Source organism: Oryx dammah, unplaced genomic scaffold, assembly GCF_014754425.2.
Source record: "Oryx dammah isolate SB20612 unplaced genomic scaffold, SCBI_Odam_1.1 HiC_scaffold_23, whole genome shotgun sequence".
NCBI lineage: Eukaryota > Metazoa > Chordata > Mammalia > Artiodactyla > Bovidae > Oryx > Oryx dammah.
Window position 1 is genome coordinate 49,959,465 of NW_024070207.1, and position 22,660 is coordinate 49,982,124.

The window sequence follows — 22,660 nt, forward strand, 5'->3', positions numbered from 1 at the left end:
TTGGTATTTTATTTCCCTCTTAAGCATCTTTGTTGATTAATCATAATTACATGTCCCTTTGTTTTCTTAGCTAAGACAGGATACTTTTTTCCAATATAATTTCATTTTAGAATGTGTACAAATGTCTGTTTTGAGAGACTTTTTTCTTCCAGTGTATAATGATGGGATGTGGGGGGAGGCAGAAACATCATTTTTTTCCTATAAGGCCATCAATGTATTTTGAGTCATACTCTGTCTATTCTAAAACCGTTTCAAAATATTCAGAGAGATGTTGGGAAAGTGTGCATGAGGCTCTTTCCATTCTAATACTGGCTTGCCTTTAAATTCCTTTCCAATTTCTGACTTAAGATACTTCATAAAAAGCAAGGTAAGAGGTGAGAACATTTTGCTTCAGGGTTTATTCTGAATACTGTAAAAGGTGTTAAGATGCTCACCTTTGGAGTCCAGGCCAATGGACTCCTTCTTTCTCTTCTTCCAGCACTGAACCAGAGTCCAAACTATTTTCATGAGAATGGCTGAAAATAGGCTACAAAATACATCGTCCAGTAGTGAAAGATTTTCTAAACTCCTCTGGGAATGGATTAGGTCAAAGACTTGAATGGATAATGTCACAGTTTAAGATTAGATGGTCTCTACACTCTTACACATAGATTTGTGTAAAGAAATGCTGGATTTCACCTGAGAGTTGCAAAATTGGATGGTACACATATGTTTGTAACAAAATAATTTAATGTTTTTCCATAAGAAGAAAACTTAAGACTACTTATTTGAAAGTGAAGATGAAGTCTCACTTTCTAATTTTATTTATATTTTTCTCATAATGAATCCTCTCAGGACACTGTGTAGCCTATGAAAAGTACTAAGGAATAAGACATATTAACAGTTTTATATTTAGTCTATGCCTCCCTAATATTTTTCTCTTCTTGTTTTATTAAGACAAAATACACACCAGCATGGTTATTCAGTTTCCAATAATTTAAGATGTGACTCAGAGAAAATATTTTGCATAAGGTTTGAAAGAAAAGTGAATAACTCAAAAATAAGTGCTGAAGTTGGCTTAATGGTCACAGAGAGGTTACTTTCAAAAAGTAATAAAACACTGATCAGCAAGTAGAGAAATATCAATGTGCTAATAATGTCTCATCTTTATTTTATATATTTGGCATTTCCAGCATCTTTTTTTTTAATTTTAGTGACTGAAATGATATTAGGGTGATTTTATTTATTAAACATGATTCAATTACCATTTACTGAAAAATTTGATGTAAAAATGCAATTAGTGTGTTAATATAGCGATCTATATTTTATAGCTGAGGAATTTTTACTTCTGGGAAGTTAACTAATTTCACAATATGGAATGAAGTCAAATTTTAAACCCAGGTCTGTCTTAATTGAAGAGCTGGGATTTTTCTGCTGTAATATGCATTCCTCTCATAATATAAATAGTAACTCTGGTAATAGAAGTTGGTAATTACATGCACATACCATTATTTTTCCATTCTATTTTATATATAAAATACCAAATTGCAGCCTTTATATGAGACTCACACTTAATGAGCTTTTTCATGGATGTTACTTTAAATTTCTCTCAAGATATCTAGTTTAGTTTGAAACCCGAGGCTCCTGTCATCTGATTTATCCAGTCACAGATTATTGAAGTAAAAAATCAATTAATTTTTGTCACTGTTTCTATCCTTAATCTTTCAAATGTTTCCTAAGTAATTTCCTTGTAATTTATTTGGCTTATGGAAATTGGTGTTGGAATTATGTTTGAGATCACCTCAAGAGAGAATTTCATCAAAATTAAAAGGTGAGTTTGAAAAAAATTTTACTTACATTGTTCAAAGACATATTGGGGTCAAATTTTCCATAATTTTAGTTCAGTTCATCTCTGGGCATTTATAGCCATGTACTTCTGACACTGGCAGAATTGGATATAACATAAATGTGTGGTTGATCCAATGTTTTGTGATTTTTTATGATGTCCCCACATATAGCAAAGTCAGTATTACTGTAGTACATTACTCATGGATCTATGCAAACAGGCAACTGTATCATAGTGAATGTTTAATTCATGCCACTCTGGGCTTAGAATGCAGGGTGAGGAGTTGGTTGGATCAACTGAAATGACTTCTTTCCATGCTGAATACTCTAAACCAACTACAGCTTTGAGTTTCTCAATTTACTTCTATGACTGTAACTTTCTTATTTATCATTATCTGATTTCATTCATATTTTAAATGTGCACAGAACATTGAGTGAGGAATAGGATGACCTGAGATATAGAAAATACTGTTATCTATGATATCTTTTTTCTCTTTTCTGGACATCAGTTTCCTCCTCAGCTATAAAAGGAAGGGATTGGCTAAAATAAGCTGAAGTCCTTTCAAGCTTTGTCTCTTTAAGTATAAAGGAAAAGTAAGGAAACATGTGGTATATTCACCAGCAGAATTAGTCAGACTAATGTCTAGGGAATGATACTGTGTAATTACTCACTTTTGATAATCTTGGTCAGATTTTTGCACTTCAGTTCATGGTAAAATCATAGAGAGACATTGTTATCCTTTGAGGTTACCCATAGAGCATTCTATATAATATGTTGAATCCAGCTAACCATCTCTAAAATATCACCAACACAAGGAATTGGTTCAGTGGATGAAAACACCAGCTTAACATTACTTTAAAAATATGGCTAGTCCCCCGTATTATCTGAATGAGTTTGTTCCTCTTTGATAGTTCTCCTAATCTGATAAAGATGTAATCTAAAATTGAAAGCATCAGGAAGAACCAGAATACTTATTTAATGGTATTTTTTTTAATTCATGAAAGCTTATAAAATAGACTATAATATAGAAAAATATGAGGACATTAAAGTGACTTTGAGCCAAAAGTCTGAAACAGATTAAATTACATTCAGAAGTTATGCTAACGAAATGGAGTCACTGTTTAGAATATTTTGTTTTTGACTGTGTAGTCTTGGGTGCTAAAAACAGTGCTAAAACACAAACAGTGTTACTGCACTGATTCAACAAACACCCGTTTGGCCCTATGCATGCTGGTCTTTACTGGACAGCACAAAGAATGCCTACAGTTGTCCAAAAGGTCATTTGAGAATGGATTTAGCATTATTACATGATTGGGGAAATTTCAGTCTTAATGGTATTTCATTTAGCAAGGAGGCATTTTTAGGACTATAATCAGGGCTTTGAAGAATATTTGCATTTGTAATATTCAGTTCTGAATGGAAAGCAAAACTTCTTAAAAATCAAAAGGTAAATGGCTATCAGTGTTGAGGAGATCAATCAGAATACAAGAGAATGGCTACTATCTCAGGTTCCTGTAAAGAATGGGTCTTGATATTTGACTTTTCTCACTCTTAGAGAATTGGTGGGGGGCGGCAGGGAGGGGATACAACATGACTTTGGTAGGAAAAGGATCTCAGCACTGAGTCAGGCAATTTCAGGGAGGTAGGAAGATGGGAGCATAATCTTCCCTTGAAATGGTTTCTACACAACAGAAATACTGAATTAATCATACTCCACATACTGCTTCAAAGAGGGCATTTCCAATTGTCTTTGTGGACTTATATTCTATTTCATGGTATTTTCACAAAAACAGATCATAGCACTGCAGCAGATCACTGTGGAAAATTTAAGGAAAGGAATTTGAGTACAGAGAAGAGTTTATTCCATAAAGCTATGAAATTCTGAATCAAAAAAAAAAAAAAACAAGAAAAGTTACAAAGAATAAGGTTAATCTATAATCAGTGCATATGCATAGACAGAAGCATGAGCCTAATACACACAAGTCTGTGCCTTCAAATTTTGATGAAAATATTGCCTTTTGAAGCCATCAGTGTTGTTAGCATGCTCTGCAGTGTTGTGGAGGACTTTGGAATTGACTACTGGGCTTCCCTTGTAGCTCAGCTGGTAAAGAATACACCTGCAATGCAGATCTGGGTTTGATCCTTGGTTTGGGAAGATCCCCTGGAGAAGGGGAAGACTACCCACTCCAGTATTCTGGCCTGGAAAATTGCATGGACTGTATAGTCCATGGGGTCACAAAGAGTCAGGCATGACTGGGCGACTTTCACTTTCACTGGTATATATATAGCAAGAGAAATGTTAATGCTGTCACAAATTCGTATTTGTGAGCTAAAACATTAGGTTGTATATTATAAAATGTAGAGACTGTATATTATAAAATATATAAAATTCCTTCCAAGAATTTAATACCTAAGGATGAGTATTTTTACTAAAAGAACAACGTGTATACTTAGTTATCTATAAAGAAAATAAATACAGAGTGCTACATGGTGTTTAATAGGGAAAACTGATTTGTTCCAGAGTATCAGTGAATATATGCTTTGTTACAAGAAGCTGACCTGTATGGAATACACAGTGTCCTCTAATTTCTGGTTGAGTTTGGCTAGTGGGGATTGTTTGGTAGAATAAAATAAGACAGGATAAAAAGGTAGATATATTCATTTCTCTAGCTCCCTCCTCACATGACTGTCTTGGGCTGGTTTTGTTCCTTGACTATCTGTGCTTCTCCATGTCACACTTAACATTTAATTCCCTCCTACCTTGTCTCCTGCTGTAGTGGTGTTAGTTGCCCTAGGGTATGGAGTCTCTCGAAGTTTGCCTATATATGCCCATGTCTGTAAATAGTGTCTTAGTTAACCTAACCTTCTTTAATTATTCTAGTTTGGACATGCCATCTGTTTCTTGCTGAGTCCCTGACTAATAGATGCTTTATTAAGAGTGTTTAAACTGGGACTAAAAAGATGACTAGGGGCTTCACTGACAGAGAGAGTTGTCTGTGGAGGCATAGGAGGCAGACTGGTAATGAGAATACAGCCAGCATGGAACCAGAATATACCGAGTCCTCAAGGCAGGAATGAGACTGGAATGTTTTAAGGAAACAAAGAAAAGTCAGTATGGGTGAAGCCAATATTGCTAAGAAAAAAGTGGTGTAAGTAAACCAGAGAGAGGAGACCACAGTTAGGAGTTTTATGGTATAATGATTATAACTAGCTGGTTTGTACCTCAGCAGAGGGGGTAACTTCATGAGTGAATGAGTAATCAATTGTTTTCCTAAAGTGAAAGTGGAGAGTGGAAAAGTTGGCTTAAAGCTCAACATTCAGAAAACGAAGATCGTGGCAACTGGTCAGTTCATTCAGTTCAGTCGCTCAGTCGTGTCCGACTCTTTGCAACCCCATGAATCGCAGCACGCCAGGCCTCTCTGTCCATCACCATCTCCCGAAGTTCACTCAGACTCACGTCAATCAAGTCCGTGATGCCATCCAGCCATCTCATCCTGGGTCGTCCCCTTCTCCTCCTGCCTCCAATCCCTCCCAGCATCAGAGTCTTTTCCAATGAGTCAACTCTTTTCATGAGGTGTCCAAAGTACTGGAGCTTCAGCTTTAGCATCATTCCTTCCAAAGAAATCCCTGGGTTGACCTCCTTCAGAATGGATTGGCTGGATCTCCTTGCAGTCCAAGGGACTCTCAAGAATCTTCTCCAAAACCACAGTTCAAACGCATCAATACTTTGGCGCTCAGCCTTCTTCACAGTCCAACTCTCACATCCATACATGACCACTGGAAAAACCATAGCCTTGACTAGACGGACCTTAGTCGGCAAAGTAATGTCTCTGCTGGTCATAACTTTTCTTCCAAGGAGTAAGTGTCTTTTAATTTCATGGCTGCAGTCACCATCTGCAGTGACTTTGGAGCCCAATAAAATAAAGTCTGACACTCTTTCCACTGTTTCCCCATCTATTTCCCATAAAGTGATGGGACCAGACCCCATGATCTTCGTTTTCTGAATGTTGAGCTTTAAGCCAACTTTTTCACTCTCCTCTTTCACATTCATCAAGAGGCTTTTTAGCTCCTCTTCGCTTTCTGCCATAAGGGTGGTGTCATCTGCATATCTGAGGTTATTGATGTTTCTCCCGGAAATCTTGATTCTAGCTTGTGTTTCTTCCAGTCCAGCATTTCTCATGATGTACTCTGCATAGAAGTTAAATAAGCAGGGTGACAATATACAGCCTTGACGTACTCTTTTCCTATTTGGAACCAGTCTGTTGTTCCATGTCCAGTTCTAAATGTTGCTTCCTGACCTGCATACAGATTTCTCAAGAGGCAGGTCAAGTGGTCTGGTATTCCCATCTCTTTTAGAATTTTCCACAGTTTATTGTGATCCACACAGTCAAAGGCTTTGGCATAGTCAACAAAACAGAAAGAGATGTTTTTCTGGAACTCTCTTGGTTTTTTGATGATCCAGCGGATGTTGGCAATTTGATCTCTGGTTCCTCTGCCTTTTCTAAAACCAGCTTGAACATCAGGGAGTTCACGGTTCATGTATTGCTGAAGTCTGGCTTGGAGAATTTTGAGCATTACTTTACTAGCATGTGAGATGAGTGCAATTGTGTGGTAGTTTGAGCATTCTTTTGCATTGCCTTTCTTTGGAATTGGAATGAAAACTGACGTTTTCCAGTCCTGTGGCCACTGCTGAGTTTTCCAAACTTGCTGGCATATTGAGTGCAGCACTTTCACAGCCTCATCTTTCAGGATTTGAAACAGTTCAACTGGAATCCCATCACCTCCACTAGCTTTGTTCATAGTGATGCTTTCTAAGGCCCACTTGACTTCACTTTCCAAGATGTCTGGCTCTAGATTAGTGATCACATCATCATGATTATCTGGATCATGAAGATCTTTTTTGTACAGTTCTTCTGTGTATTCTTGCCACCTCTTCTTAATATCTTCTGCTTCTGTTAGGTCCATACCATTTCTGTCCTTTATCGAGCCCATCTTTGCATGAACTGTTCCCTTGGTATCTCTTATTTTCTTGAAGAGATCTCTAGTCTTTCCCATTCTGTTGTTTTCCTCTATTTCTTTGTATTGATCGCTGAAGAAGGCTTTCTTATCTCTTCTTACCATTCTTTGGAACTCTGCATTCAGATGCTTATATCTTTTCTTTTCTCCTTTGCTTTTCACCTCTCTTCTTTTCACAGCTATTTGTAAGGCCTCCCCAGACAGCTGTCTTGCTTTTTTGGGAAAATAGATGGGGAACCAGTGGCAACAGTGTCAGCCTTTATTTTGGGGGGCTCCAAAATCACTGCAGATGGTGACTGCAGCCATGAAATTAAAAGAAGCTTACTCCTTGGAAGAAAAGTTATGACCAACCTAGACAGTATATTCTAAAGCAGAGACATTGCTTTGCCAACCAACATCCATCTAGTCAAGGCTATGGTTTTTCCAGTGGTCATGTATGGATGAGAGAGTTGGACTGTGAAGAAAGCTGAGCACCAAAGAATTGATGCTTTTGAACTGTGTTGTTGGAGAAGACTCTTGAGAGTCCCTTGGACTGCAAGGAGATCCAACCAGTCCATTCTAAAGATCAGTCCTGTGTGTTCATTGGAAGGAGACTGAAACTCCAGTACTTTGGCCAGCTCATGTGAAGAGTTGACTCATTGGAAAAGACTCTGATGCTGGGAGGGATTGGGGGCAGGAGGAGAAGAGGATGACAGAGGATGAGATGGCTGGATAGCATCACTGACTCGATGGACGTGAGTCTGAGTGAACTCCAGGAGTTGCTGATGGACAGGGAGGCCTTGCGTGCTGGAATTCATGGGGTCAAAAAGAGTCAGACACGACTGAGTGACTGAACTGAACTGAACTGAACACTAGAAAGCAAAAAAGGAATGTTCTCATTGTCCAACATGAGGTACAAAGAGTCAGAGAAAAGAAGTGGGCTCATTTTGAGACAGTTGTAGATAAAGCAGCATTTTATGGGAAAGAGGAGTTTCATTTTAAGTCGGGAGGTGAGTCATGCTAGAGGGGGGCTGCTAACTGTGATGTCAGAGTTCTAGAAGTGTAAGAAAGTACTTGGTTCTGTATCAGATGAAGTTCATAACAGTGTGAAAACACATGGAGAAGAAAGTAGAGCTTTCCTGAAGCTCAGAATTTAGATCAGGACAATGGATAGGTGAGAAATGGGAGACTTAGTCCTAAACTAGGCCAGGTCTGAAGAGGATTGATAATTGGCAGATTATTCAGACTGGATCTAACTGGTTACTTCTCTGTTTGACCACAAAACTAGTAAATGGTATAGGATGGATATCAGTAAGATCTAGGATACCTGGTGTAAGGGAGGAGGCACAGCTCCCCATGAAATCAATTGTTCTCCCCATGCAATCAATTGTTCTCCTATTATCACTAGAAACCAAGAAAATGTTCTAATTTTCAAACTCATAGGTACAAAGCGTCAGAGAAAAGAAGTGGGCTCATTTTGAGAGGGTTGTAGATAAAGCAGCATCTTATAGGAAAGGAGAGTTTCACTTTAAGGTGGGAAGTGAGTCATGCTAGAGTGGGGCTGCTCCCTGTGATGTCAGAGTTCTAGAAGGAAAGGAATGTATTTGGTTCTGTACCAAACGAAGTTCATAACAGTGTGAAGACACATGGAGGAGATAGTAGAGTTCTCCTAGAGCTCAGAATTTGGATCAGGACAATGGATAGGTGAGAAATGGTAGAATTTAGTCCTAAACTAGGCCAGGTCTGAAGAGGTTTGATAACTGGCAAATGATTCAGACTGGATCTAACAGGTTACTACTCTGACTACAAAACTAGTAAATGTTACAGGATGGATATCAGTAAGATTGAGGATACCTGATGTAAGGGGGGAGGAATAGCTCCCCATGATGCCTACTCTCTTACAGAGGACTGCCCAGAGTTTAGAGTTTGGCAGCCTTGTTAGATTGACTGGAGTGAAGCATGGTGGTCAAAAGTAGGTTTGAAGCATCACCAAAGCATACTAAGATTGAATCATAATGTTTTGTCATATTAGCTGCTTCAGCATTTGCTGGAGAGCCAGCTAGAATTATGAATGGCCTGCCAGAATGAGACAGTAATTGTCTAGTTGCCTTTCAAAACACATTAATGTGTAGTCATTTTGCTTGTCATCTCAAGAAATCACACAGTGCCTTGTGAACTAAACATCTATTCCATGGTAATAACAAGGCAAGCTAGACACTTTAAGAGAAATTCAATTATTTTTAAATTAAAAAAATAATTTATTTTAACTGGAGGCTAATTACTCTACAATATTGTGGTTGTTTTTGCTATAAATTGACATGAATCAACCACAGGGTACATGTGTCCTTCCATCCTGAAACCCCATCCCTCTGGGTTGTCCCAGAGCACCAGCTTTGAGTGCCCTGCTTCATGCATCAAACTTGCCCTGGTCATATATTTTACATATGGTAATATATATGTTTCAATGTTATTCTCTTCAATGTTATTCGCCCTCACCTTCTCCCACATACTCCAAAAGTCTGTTCTTTACATCTGTGTCTCTTTTGCTATCTTGCATATAGGGTTATCATTACCAGCTTTCTAAATTCCATATATATGCATTAATATACTGTATTGGTGTTTGTCTTTCTGACTTATTTCACTCTGTATAATAGCCTCCAGTTTCATCCACCTCATTAGAAATGACTCAGATGTGTTCTTTTTTAAAGCTGAGTAATATTTCATTGTGTGTATGCACCACAACTACCTCATCCATTCATCTGCCGATGGACATCTAAGTTGCTTGCATGTCATAGCTACTGTAAACAGTGCTGCAGTGAACATTGGGGTACATGCATTTCTTTCAATTCTGGTTTCCTTGGTGTGTATGCATAGAAGTGGGTTTGCTGGGTCATATGGCAATTCTATTTTCAGTTTTTTAAGGAATCTCCACACTCTTTCTCATAGTAGCTGTACTAGTTTGCATTTCCACCAACAATGTAAGATTCCCCTTTCTCCACACCCTCTCCAGCATTTATTGTTTATAGACTTTTAGATGGCAGCCATTCTGACTGGCATGAGATGGTATCTCACTGTGGTTTTGATTTGCATTTCTCTGATAATGAGTGATGTTGAGCATCTTTTCATGTATTAGCCATCTGTATGTCTTTGGAGAAATGTCTGTTTAGTTCTTTGACCCATTTTTTGGTCGGATTGTTTAGTTTTCTGGTATTGAGCTGCATGACCTGCTTCTATATTTAGGAGATTATTTCTTTGTCAGTTGTTTCGTTTGGTATTATTTTCTCACATTCAGAAGGCTCTTTTCACCTTACTTATAGTTTCCATCATTGTGCAAAAGCTTTTAAGTTTAATAAGGTCCTATTTGTTTATTTTTGTTTTTATTTCCATTACTCTGGGAGGTGAAAGATCATAGAGGATCTTGCTATGATTTATGTCAGAGAGTGTCCTGCCTATCTGTTCCTATAAGAGTTTTATAGCATCTGGTCTTACATTTATATCTTTAATCCATTTTGAGTTTATTTTTGTGTATGGTGTTAGAAAGTGTTCTAATTTCATTCTTTTACAAGTGGTTGACCAGTTTTCCCAGCACCACTTTTTAAAGAGATTGTCTTTTCTCCATTGTATATTTTTGCATCCTTTGTCAAAGATAAGGTGTTCATAGGTGCATGGAATTATCTCTAGGCTTTCTATTTTGTTCCATTGATCTATATTCTGTCTTTGTGCCAGTACCATACTGTCTAGATGACTGTGGCTTGGTAGTGTAGTCTGAAGTCAGGCAGGTTGATTCCTCCAGTTCCATTCTTCTTTCTCAGGATTGCTTTGGATATTTGAAGTTTTTTGTGTTTCCATACAAATTGTTAAATTTTTTGATATAGTCCTGTGAGAAATACCTTTAGTAACTTGATAGGGATTTCATTGACTCTATAGATTGCTTTGGGTAGTATACTCATTTTCACTATATTGAATCTTCTGAAGCAAGAACATGGTATATTTCTCCATTGATTTGTGTCATCTTTGATTTCTTTCATCAGTGTTGTATAGTTTTTTACACATGTAGGTCTTTTGTTTCTTTAGGTAAAATTTTTCCTAAGTATTATATTCTTTTTGTTGCAATGGTGAATGGGATTATTTCCTTAAATTCTCTTTCTGTTTTCTCTTTGTAAGTGTATAGGAATGCAAGGGATTTCTGTGTATTAATGTTATATCCTGCAACTTTGCTATTTTCATTGATTAGCTCTAGTAATTTTCTGGTGGTGTCTTTAGTGTTTTCTATGTAGAGGATCATGTCCTCTGCAAAGAGTGATAGTTTTACTTATTTTCCAATCTGGACTCCTTTTACTTCTTTTTCTTCTTTGATTGCTATGGCTAGGACTTCCAAAACTATGTTGAATAATAGTGGTGAGAGTGGGCACCCTTGTCTTTTTCTTGATTTTAGAGAAAATGGATTTAAATTTTTGCCGTTGAGGATAATGTTTGCTGTGGGTTTTTCATATATGGCTTTTATTATTTTGAGGTATGCTCCTTCTATGCCTGCTTTCTGGAGACTTTTAGATCATAAATGGGTTTTTAATTTTGTCAAAGGCTTTCTCTGCATCTATTGATATAATCATTTGTTTTTTATATTTCAATTTGTTAATATGGTGTATCACATTGATTGATCTGTATATAGTGAAGAATCCTTGTGTCCCTGGGATAAAGCCCACATGGTCATGATGTATGATATTCTAAATATGTTGTTGGATTCTGTTTACTAGAATTTTGTTGAGAATTTTTTGTACCTATGTTCATCAGTGATATTGGCCTGTAGTTTTCTTTTTTGGGGGCATCTTTGTCTGGTTTTGGTATTAGGGTAATGGTGGCCTCATAGAATGAGTTTGGCAGTTTACCTTCCTCTGCAATTTTCTGGAAGATTTTGAGTAAGATAGGTTTTAGCTTTTCTCTAAAATTTTTGGTAGAATTCACCTGAGAATCCATCTGGTCCTGGGCTTTTGCATGTTTGGAAGATTTTTTATTATAGCTTCAATTTCCATGCTTGTGATGGGTCTGTTAAGATTTTCTTTCTTCCTGGTTCAGTTTTGGAAGATTATACTTTTCTAAGAATTTGTCCATATCTTCCAAGTTGCTCATAGTAGTCTCTTATGATCTTTTGTATTTCTGTGTTGTCCATTATGTTTTCTCCATTTTCATTTCTAATTTTGTTGATTTGATTCTTCTCCCTTTTTCTCTTGATGAGTCTGGCTAAGTTTGTCTATTTTATTTATCTTCTAAAAGAACCATCTTTTAGTTTTGCTGATTTTTACTATAGTATCCTTAATTTCTTTTTCACTTATTTCCGGTCTGATTTTTTTTTTTAATTTCTTTCCTTCTACTAACTTTGGAGTTCTTTTCTTATTTTTCTAGTTGCTTTAGTAGTAAAGTTAGGTTGTTTGTTTGATGTTTCTCTTGTTTCTTGAGGTAGGCTGGTATCACTATGGACCTTCTTCTTAACACTGCATTTACTGAATTGCATATGTTTTGGGTTGTTGTGGTTTCATTTTCATTTTTCTCTATGCATATTTTGATTTCCTTTTATATTTCTTCTGTGATCCGTTGGTTTTGTTTAGCCTCCATATGTTTGTATTTTTAATAGTTTTTTCATATAGTTGATATCTAATCTTACCACAATATGATCAGAAAAGATGCTTGAAATGATTTCAATTTTTAAAAATTTACCAAAGCTAAATTTATGGCCCAGGATGTGCTCTATCCTGGAGAATGTTCCTTGTGCATGTGAGAAAAAGTTGAATTCCATTGTTTTTGGGTGAAATGCCCTATAGATATCAGTTAAGTCTAACTGGTCCATTGTATCATTTAGAGCTTGTGTTTCCTTACTAATTTTCTGTTTGGTTGAACTATCCAAAGTTGTGAGTGAAGTATTAAAGTCCCCCACTATTATTGTGTCACTGTTAATTTCCCCTTCTATACTTGTTAGCATTTGCTTTGTGTATTGAGGTGTTCATATATATTTATAATTGTTATATCTTCTTCTTGGATTAATCCTTTGGTCATTATGTAGTGTCCTTGGTCTCTTATCATGGTCTTTATTTCAAAGTCTATTTTATCTGATATGAGTATTGCTACACCTGCTTTCTTTTGTTCCCCATTTTCATGAAATAAGTTTTTCCAGCCCTTCACTTTCAGTCTGTATGTGTCTCTAGGTTTGAGGTGGGTCTCTTGTGGACAGCATATAAAGGAGTCTTGTTTTTGTATCCATTTGGCCAGTGCTTGTCTTTTGGTTGGAGCATTTAACCCATTTACGTTTAAGGTAATTATTGATAAGTATTATCCCTTTACCCAGAGAAGGCAATGGCACCCCACTCCAGTACTCTTGCCTGGAAAATCTCATGGATGGAGGAGCCTGGTAGGCTGTAGCCCATGGGGTCGCTAAGAGTCAGACGCGACTGAGCAACTTCACTTTCACTTTTCACTTTCATGCATTAGAGAAGGAAATGGCAACCCACTCCAGTGTTCTTGCCTGGAGAGTCTCAGTGATGGTGGAGCCTGGTGGGCTGCCATCTATGGGGTCGCACAGAGTCGGACATGACTGAAGCAACTTAGCAGCAGCAGTAGCATCCCTTTACCATTTACTTTGTTATTTTGGGTTCATTTTTGTTAACATTGTCTGTGTTTCCTGTCTAGAGAAAATCCTTTATCTTTTGTTGAAGAGCTGGTTTGGTGGTGTTGAATTCTCTCAGTTTTGATTGTCAGTAAAGCTTTTGATTTCTCCTTCACATCTGAATGAGATTCTTGCTGAGCAGTGCAATCTTAATTGTAGAATTTTCTCTTTCATCAGTTTAAGTATGTCCTTCCATTCCCTGCTGGCCTGAAGGGTTTCTATTGAAAGATCAGCTGTTATCCTGGGTCACCTTATATGTTATTTGTGGCTTTTCCCTTGCTGCTTTTAGTATTTGTGTTTGATCTTTGTTAGTTTGATTAATGTGTGTCTTTGGGTGTTTCACCCTGGGATTATCCTGTTTGGGACTCTCTGGGTTTCTTGGGCTTGGGTGGCTATTTTCTTCCACATATTAGGGAAGTTTTCAACTATTATCTCCTCAAGTATTTTATCATGCCCTTTCTTTGTGTCTTTTTCTGGGACACCTATGATTCAAATGTGGTGTTTAACGTTTTCCCAGAAGTCTGTGAGGTTGTCTTCATTTCTTTTAATTATTTTTTCCTCTCTATTTCACTTATTTCCATCATTCTCTTCCACCTCACTTTTCTTCTCTTCTGTCTCAAATATTCTACTGTTGGTTCCCCCAGAGTGCTTTTGATCTCAGTTATTGCATTATTCATTATTGATTGATTCTTCATTATTTCTTCTAGGTCCTTGCTAAACATTCTTGCATCTTCTCAATCCTTGTCTCTCGTCTATTTATCTATAACCCTATTTTGCTTTCAAGATTTTGAATCATCTTTACTATCATTATTCTGAATTCTTTTCCAGGTATACTCACTATCTCCTCCTCTTTTGTTTGGTTTGGTGGGTTTTTATCATGTTCCTTCAGCTGCTGAATATTTCTCTGTCTTTTCATTTTGTTTGGATTGCTGTGTTTGGGGTTCCGTTTCTGCAGGCTGGAAGTTCATGGTCTCCCTTAATTGTGGAGTCTGCTCCCTGTGGGTAGGGTTGCACTAATGGCTTGTCAGGGATTTCTGGTTGGGGAAGCTTGTGTCTGTGTTCTGGTGGATGGAACTGGATGTATTCTCTCTGGAGTGCAGTAATGTGTCAAGTAGTGAGTTTGGGGGTCTCTGTAGGTTTGGCATGGCTTTGGGCAGCCCATCTTTTCATGTTCAGGGTTGTGTTCCTGTTTTGCTGGAGAACTAGCATGGTGTGTCTTTCACTGGTACTTGTTGGCTCTTGGCTGGAGCTTGGTTTCAGTGTAGGTGTGAAGACTTTTGAGTGAGCTCTTGTTTATTAATGTTACCTGCAGTCAGGAGTTCTCTGATGTTCTAAAGTTTTGTAGTTAAGCCTCCTGCCTCTGGCATTCAGTCCTCCTACAGTAGCCTCAAGACTTCTCCATCCATATAGCCTAGATGATAAAACCGCTAGGTTATTGGCAAAACAATTCTCCACAGCCAGGAACACCCAGAGAAATCCACAGAGTTATATAGAGAAGAGAAGAGGAAAGAAGGAGATAGAGGTGACCTGGAGTAGAAAAGGGAGAGTCAAAAGGGAAGAGAGCAATCAAGTTGGTTATCAAATCCCTCAGAGAAAAATGATACTGAAAATTAGATTCTTAGAGGTAAAAGATTGATAAAGAAATATCAAGCAACAGAGATTAAAAACATAGAATAAATGTTAGACTCTCAAAAATACAATATAAAAAATACAAAACATAATCAATCACAACAATTTTTAAAACACGTAGAATTTGTTTTTAAAAATCGGTTTTTTTTGAAAGGTAATATTAGGCTATAAAAATAAAAGTTAAAGGAGTAATAAAGAACTAAATTTAACAAAAAACTAATGTGATAATAGTAAAAATATATCTAGGAATTTCTCTGGAGCTGTTGTGGGCAGTGTGGTGTCAGTTTATTGTCAGACAGTCCCCTGTTCCAGCTTGTACTTGTTCTCAAGGTCTATAGGTGCCCCTCAAATGCACAATCTCCAGTATTAAATGCAGGGTTTTATCTGATGCATCTGTCACTTCCAGAGCAGTTCCCCCTTCTTTGTTTATTTTGGCTTCCTCTGTTTGCAAGTCTCTTCTGTTTCTAATTTCTGCCCTGACACTAGGGGGTGAAGGTGGCCACTTATTTAGACTCACTTGTTCAGTTGTGTTGTGGGGAGGGAGGAACACTGCAAATAAATATGACTGGCATGTGTGGGTAGTGTTCACAGTGGATGGACTACACTGGGTTTGCCACAGCCCAACGCAGTGTGTACTTCCCAGGTCTACACTGGTCAGGCTCCAGGGTACTCTGCAGGGGCACTGTCCCAAGTGGGCCCTGCATTTCATTCAGTTCCCAGGACTAAGCACTCAGGTTCTCATGTGCTTCACAGGGGCACAGACCCAGATGGGCTGTGCATTTTGTGCCCTTCCCAGCTCTGTACAGCTCAGGTGACCAGGTGCTTGGCGAGCACACGGTCCCAGGTGGGCCATGCATCTTATTCACCTCCCTGGTCCTGGTCACTCAGTTTCCTGGGTGTGCCATGAGAACACAGTCCCAGGTGTGCCATGTATCTCTTCTGGGGGCTGATCTCAGGCTCTGATACGCCTGGCAGATGTCAACTGCCCAGGATCCTAGGAAGATATGGTTAGCAACTGGGAGCCTGCTCACAGTTTGGTGGAAGATGCAGTCTCTTGGGCTTAGATTGCTGCAGTCCCTTGCCTCCTAGCTCTAGCTCTCTCCAGGAGGTGGGGCCCTATATGGCAGCCAGTTTGCTCAATCCTTTGTTCTGTGAATGCACCAGGGGTCAGCATGAGGCCTTAGAGCCTTTTGTGGAAATGGTCCTTTATTTCTGTCTCTCTGGTGATCCCAGGGTTTGTGTTGCTGTCTCACATTACTCCCTCAGATTGTCCTCATGGAATTCAGGCCTGGTCCTTACCCTAAGGACTGATGATTGAGTGTGCGCCTCCTTGCCCAGTCCCCACTCACTGGTGGTGGACATGAGCATCTGAGCCACTTTTCTGTCTCCCCTAGTGGTTGTGGCTAGGTGTGTATTCTGTGTTTTTTTTTTTTTTTTTCTCCTCCTGGTTATGTTGCCCTCTAAGATTCCAAAATTCTCCCTATATACACCTGTGAGAGGGTTTCCTACTGTGTGGAAACTTTTCCTCCTCACAACTCCCTCCCCAGGATGAGTCTCTCTCACTAAATTTTTTGTCTCTGTTTTTGTCTTTTATATTTTGTCCTACCTCCTCTTGAAGAGATTGGACTGCCTTTCTGGGTGCCTAGTGTCTTCTGCCAGCATTCAGAAGTCGTTTTGTGGAAGTTGCTCAACATTCAAATGATCTTTTGATGAATTTGTTGGGGAGAAAGTGGTCTCTCCATCATATTCCTCCACCATCTTGGGACCTCTGGAAGAGAAAGTCAATTTTTAGAACATAATTTATTACTGCTACCTACTTAATAAGAAAGTTACGATAGTATTCAATAATTTGATCGATTATCTTTTTCTTAAAGCCTATACAAATAACTTTTCAGCATTCTTACTTGGGTTGCAATTATTTTACAGTCCTGTGTGCCTTCAGAGAAATCTAGTTTTATTTCTCAACCTTTCTTTACTTTGATACCAATTTTTGACCATGATGAGATAGAATTTGAGTGTACTTTAACATGACAATTATTGTGTATGCAATAAATTATGCTCATTTTTTTCTATGTTATTGTTGCCAATACATTTAACTTCTAATTCCTTTGTTATATTATGGTTTTATTTTGTGTATATATGAACATTTATTTATTATTATTTTAAAACTTTTTATTAAACTATGGTTAATTTACAATGTTGTATTTCAGGTATATTTATGTGTTTGTTTGTTTTTTTTTTAAACTCTGTGATACATTGGAATTTACAATGTTTTGAAAGAAGACTCCAATTTGGTATTTTTCCTAAAATGTTCACAACTTGTCTAAGCAGTGTTCATGCAATGATCTACCCTTCTATATTGATTACTGATGGACTTTGAAATGATTTATTAAATACATTCTTAGGCTATCTCAGATATCTGTTCACTTTTATTCATTTTCAAAGTGTTATGCTAGTTCCTTACTGTATTATTGTAGCTTCATGTTATCAGCTCCTTTGTGGGAATTCTTTTCACTCTTCTTGCAGTTGAATTTTATAATAATTTTGATAGATTTAAAGAAAATAGTACTGCTGAAGTTTTTATTGTGATTTTAGTAGATGCATGTAATAATTTGGAAATATTTGACATCCTTACAATATTAAATTATCTTTTCAGAAATCATGAAATCTTTCTTCATGTTTTCAAGTCTTCTTTTATGTCTGTTAGTACTATTTTGATATTTATGCTTCCCTTTCCAGTCTCTTACTAAGTAATATTTTGTTGTTGTTATTTCCTGTGGGAATAGAACTATCCTAGAAGTATTTTATTCTTCCAGAATTTGCATAAAGATAGTGAAGGATATATTATTACTTTCTGTGCCTACTAGAGGTCTCCAAGAAGAATTAAAAAAAGCATTTGTGCATACATTAGAACATTATATGGCTGAATATATTTCAGTAGTTAATTGGTTTTTCTGAAGTATTTTGCATTCTCCCTGCAACAGTGATTTCACTTTTTAAAATACAAAAATACTGGGACGTTAACAAGAACATGAAACAATTCTTAAAGAGGAACAGAACCTCTCACTGTAATTAACAGACTTAATCTAACCTCTTGGTGTGACAGTAATATATCTTTGCCAGGAGAAAAGCAAAGGTACTATTATTCATTCTTTTGACCAATATTTTAGAGAGTGCCTTCTACTTTGCACCTGCTAATTCTAGAGGGGGGTACTAGGGACAAAAAGGAAGGGTCATGCAAATTTGTGTAGAATGTAGTTGCCACAGGTATGGAATCAGAATCTAGTAGAGGAGACAGACACATGAGTAATAAATGATAAGATGTGTGGTGTTTTTCATAGATCCACTGTGCTTTTTGGGACTGTCATGAAGGGAAGTATTAGTTTTGAGTAGAGGAAGGTCTTATGGATGGATGAGTAGAAATTCAATGGGCTGAACCTAATATGAATGAGACAAGTAGAGTATTGATGATGCCCTCATTTGCTCAACAAATGATGGACATTTAAGTTGTTTCTATGTTTTTGCTTTTGTGAACAATGCTGCAATGGACATGGGAATGGAGATATATCTTTGAGATCTCATTCGCATTTCCTTTGACTATATACCCAGAAGTGGGATTGCTGAATCACATGGTAGTTTTAGTTTTAACTGATTAAGGAACTTCCATACTGTCTTCATTGTAATTGTACCAATTTATGGCCCCACCAACAGTTCATGAATGTTCATTTTTTCCACATATCTTGACCAACACTTGTTATCTCTTGTCTTTTAGATGATAGCTATTCTGATAGGTCTGAGGTGCTCATTGTGATTTGATTTGCATTTCCCTGATAATTAGTGATATTGAGCACCTTTTCATTAATTTTATTCTTTAAGTAACTATGACTTGTTTTAAAGTTGATTGGAATCATAGTTGATATTTTGAAGACAGAAAGAAGAAGAAAAGATGGCACGCAAGAAATCAAGTTAGGAGGAGAGGATATGATGTTGGATAAGATACTTTTGGCCTAAATTAGGACAGTGGCTGTAGTGTGGGAGAGGAAGCAGTGGATTTGAATGTTATGCAGAAAGACTTGATAAGAATGTAAGCAGTATGAGAACAAGGATTTTTGTTTGCTTCTGTTTTGTTCATTGCCATATTCCCAAGTATCTAGAGTACTATTTGGCATGTGATAGATATTAGATAACTAGCTATTGGATGAATGATATATTTGGTGGCTGAATAATTGTTTTGGAGGAAAATTAATGAGAAGTATATTTGAGGGAGTAGCAGAAGATGACGTTGAGGTTTTCTAGTTGTGTGATAAGGTGGAAGATGATGCCATCAGTAAAGGTTGACAAATATGAAAATAAGATGGGCTAGGAATGTGAAGACCTTGAGGAGGGAGAATTGTGCCTTATAATTTTTAGGGTGAAATTTGTTGGAACTGGTTGGAATTTCTTATAATCTGTGTACATTCTGGAATTCCACTGTACACCTCTAGCATGAGTGGCTGCAAGATTTTTTCAGCATGGGCAACTTTACCTGGGTAATACTGTGATCTGTTGAGGATCATCTTTGGGAAAATGCAAAGAAGCAGAATAATGGGCAGAAGGGGCAAGCTAAGGAGCTGAAAAGTCCTACTACTCACTGGTGATGGTTAGTTGAGAAAGAAAAAATGAGCACCTCTAAACTGTTGGCTTTTACCCACTATTTAAATAAAATAGCGTGTTTAGCTATCAAGTGAGATCACCTGTTGATAGGGCAGGCTCCAATCCCAAGGAGGATTCAACAGCCCACGTGCATGTCAGAGTAAATACAAGGAGAAATTAATGTTAATTATACTATATGGAAGCCCTCTCTAGTTTCCATAAGCTTGAGACCTCTGTTAATCCTCCCATTAAGTACTTCTACTTGATGTTGGGTTTACTGGGAAGAGATTATGTACTGAGCTCAGAGAATAATTCAGCATTTTCTACTTAAGGTTAATAGTTCCTCCTGAAGAGGAATGAAAAATGTGAAAGGAAGAACATAGGAAAGTGATTAGATCTTTCCACCACATTTACCTCTCCAAGTTCTACGTCAACCAGGCACTTTTTGCTTTTGTTACATGGGCGAAAAGTCTCTTAGTTTTATAAACAACAGCCTAAGAGAAACATTTTCAGCCAAAGAAAGGCATTCTTTTTTTTTTTTTTTACTTTACAATATTAGTATTTTACTGTGTAAACTTTGATCTTTACAGATATGACTATATGAAAGCTTCCGGAGGCAGAGAAGTGGGGGAAGTGGTACTTCAGGAAGGAGAGGTGGCAGTGGATGAGGCAGCCTGTATAGAGCCAAGGCAAGCCCATGACTTTGTGCTACGCAGGCAGCTTCCCAGTCCAGCCATTCAGGCAATTGATTTCTGTGGCAACCATGGAAACACAGTAATGCCTCAGTCTTATCTTCAGTTCCAAGGACTCCCAGAGTTTATGAAAATTCCCCCAGACAATTCACCTACTGATGGATACAGGTTTCACTTTCAGTTGTCAAATGTGAATAAAAACAACCATCAAGACCATATGCAAAAAGATGTCTCCAGCTATTATCCTTTACAGCCCAGTTGCTTGCATCTGATGCAAGAAAACGAGATGGAGTGTACAGCAGTCTACTCTGAGCTGTTGATGCAAGTGAGAAAGAGCCAGGCAGACAAGGAATCCCACAACAAACGGAAATACATAAGACCATGTATAGCAAAAAGAATGCCAATTCGGAAAGCACCTCAAGTCATTCCAGATCCAGTGCCTGAGAGAAAAAGAACAGCTCCTGTTAACCTGGCTTACACAGTCCGTAAATCACGCGTGCCAAATAGTGTTCACACGCGACCCTATCGGGAGAGGGTGATTCACTTATTAGCACTGAAGGACTACAAGAAACATGAACTTCTTGTTCGACTTCAGAGAGACGGCATGACTGCAGAGGACAAGGATTCCCTTGGAAAACTTTTGCAGGAAGTAGCTCATCTGAATACTCGGGATCGTTCATATTCTTTAAAGAATTGTGTTTTTAAAGAGCTCCAAAGAGACTGGCCTGGGTACAATGAGCTGGACAGGCAGATATTTGAGTTAGTGCTTGCCAGAAAAGTACATCCACTTTTCAGTGTTATTGGAAGCGACCATCAACAATTTTCTATAGATTCTAGTACAGATGAAATATTTTTTCCTTCTCAGGAACAGCTTTACAATTCAGCTGACATTGATTATTCAAAGAACAAAAAAGTTAGAATATCTCACCTGACAACTAAACAACAGCCAGCATCAAGTGATTGTATGAATAACACCAGTGAAATATCTGCCATGGGTCACCCACCATACTCTGAATCTACCACCAGTCTTAGCTCTCCATCATTGCCCAACATCCACCTTCCAACTTCAAATTCTCTTCAGCCTGTCTATTCTAAGTGTAGTTATTCTAGCATTACAGAAGGACCTGAGACTCAAGACCCACATGTTGACAGTTTTAGTCAAAGCAGTAGAATTTTTGAGTGCCAGCAGGGTAAACACTCTCTGCAAACATTAACCTCTGTTTCGGTTACAATGAAGTATCCGAAGCATATGGAGAAACAGCATTCACTTACTGGTGAGAAATTCAAATACAAATTTACAGACTATAAAACAAAAAGCAAAGAGTACAGTATTAAGATTTTAGAAAAACAACAGACAGAGAGTGAAAGACAAGTTGAAGGTGCAAAACCAAATTCAAGTGAAGAAGTTACAAAGGTTTGCACTCCCACTGGGAAGAGTTGTTCAACATCTGAGCTTCCAGATTATCTGACTAGCTATGTCACTATAATTTCCTCTGAGCAACGTGAGCGTTATGAGCAGGAATTTAGAGTAGATTATGAGGAATATAAGGCCTTGCATGAAAAGTTGATGCCTTTTTCTAAAATATTTGTCTTTTTAACTTCACAAAAGGAGCAGTTTCCTCCAGATTCAAGAGAATATGAAGATATTAATAAAAAAATCTCACTAGAATATCAGAAGATGAAACAGATGAATCACAATTATTTTGAAGAAAAACTCAGATGCCACTATCTCTACAACAAGCTGGCTCACATTAAAGAGCTGATAAATAATTATGACCAGCAGTGAATACAGTCATAGCCTGAGAATAGTTCTAGGACCAGAGTAAATAAATGTAAGCTTATTTATTTAAAATTTCAAGTTACTTTCTCTAAGATTCTAAAAGGATGAAGGCTTCGCTGTTGAAACAATCAGTAGTACTATTGTAATTTTCCTTTTTCTTTTTATGATTTTTTTTAATTTTATATTTATTAGCTTTATGTTTCTTTATTTTTATTTGATTAGTTTGTTTTATGTTGATTTATGGTTTTTTTTTTGGTTTTTAAGTTTCTTTTTATTTATTCTTATCATTTACTTTTTATTTTATTTTACCTTTTATGTACTTCTGAAGCTGTTACATCTGTTCCCTTCTACATCAAAATTTGTCTTCATTCCTTTTGTTCTTTTCAAAACATTCTGAGGATCCAGTGACTTTGAAACAACCTTGTACACATTTAAAAAATAAAAGCTTATAA

The 22,660-nt window shown here is 37.4% G+C and overlaps 1 protein-coding gene across 1 annotated transcript; it reads left to right on the plus strand.

Annotated features, from left to right (window-relative positions):
* Positions 1–20,336: 20,336 nt before the first annotated feature.
* Positions 20,337–22,214, plus strand: LOC120881560 (RNA polymerase II elongation factor ELL2-like). The gene has a single exon (XM_040265286.1). The coding sequence runs from the start codon at positions 20,337–20,339 to the stop codon at positions 22,212–22,214; it is 1,878 nt and encodes a 625-aa protein (XP_040121220.1).
* Positions 22,215–22,660: the final 446 nt, after the last annotated feature.

Excerpts from the sequence above, each read along its gene's own strand:
- LOC120881560 (XM_040265286.1), top strand. The coding sequence starts at position 20,337 with ATGAAAGCTTCCGGAGGCAGAGAAGTGGGGGAAGTGGTACTTCAGGAA.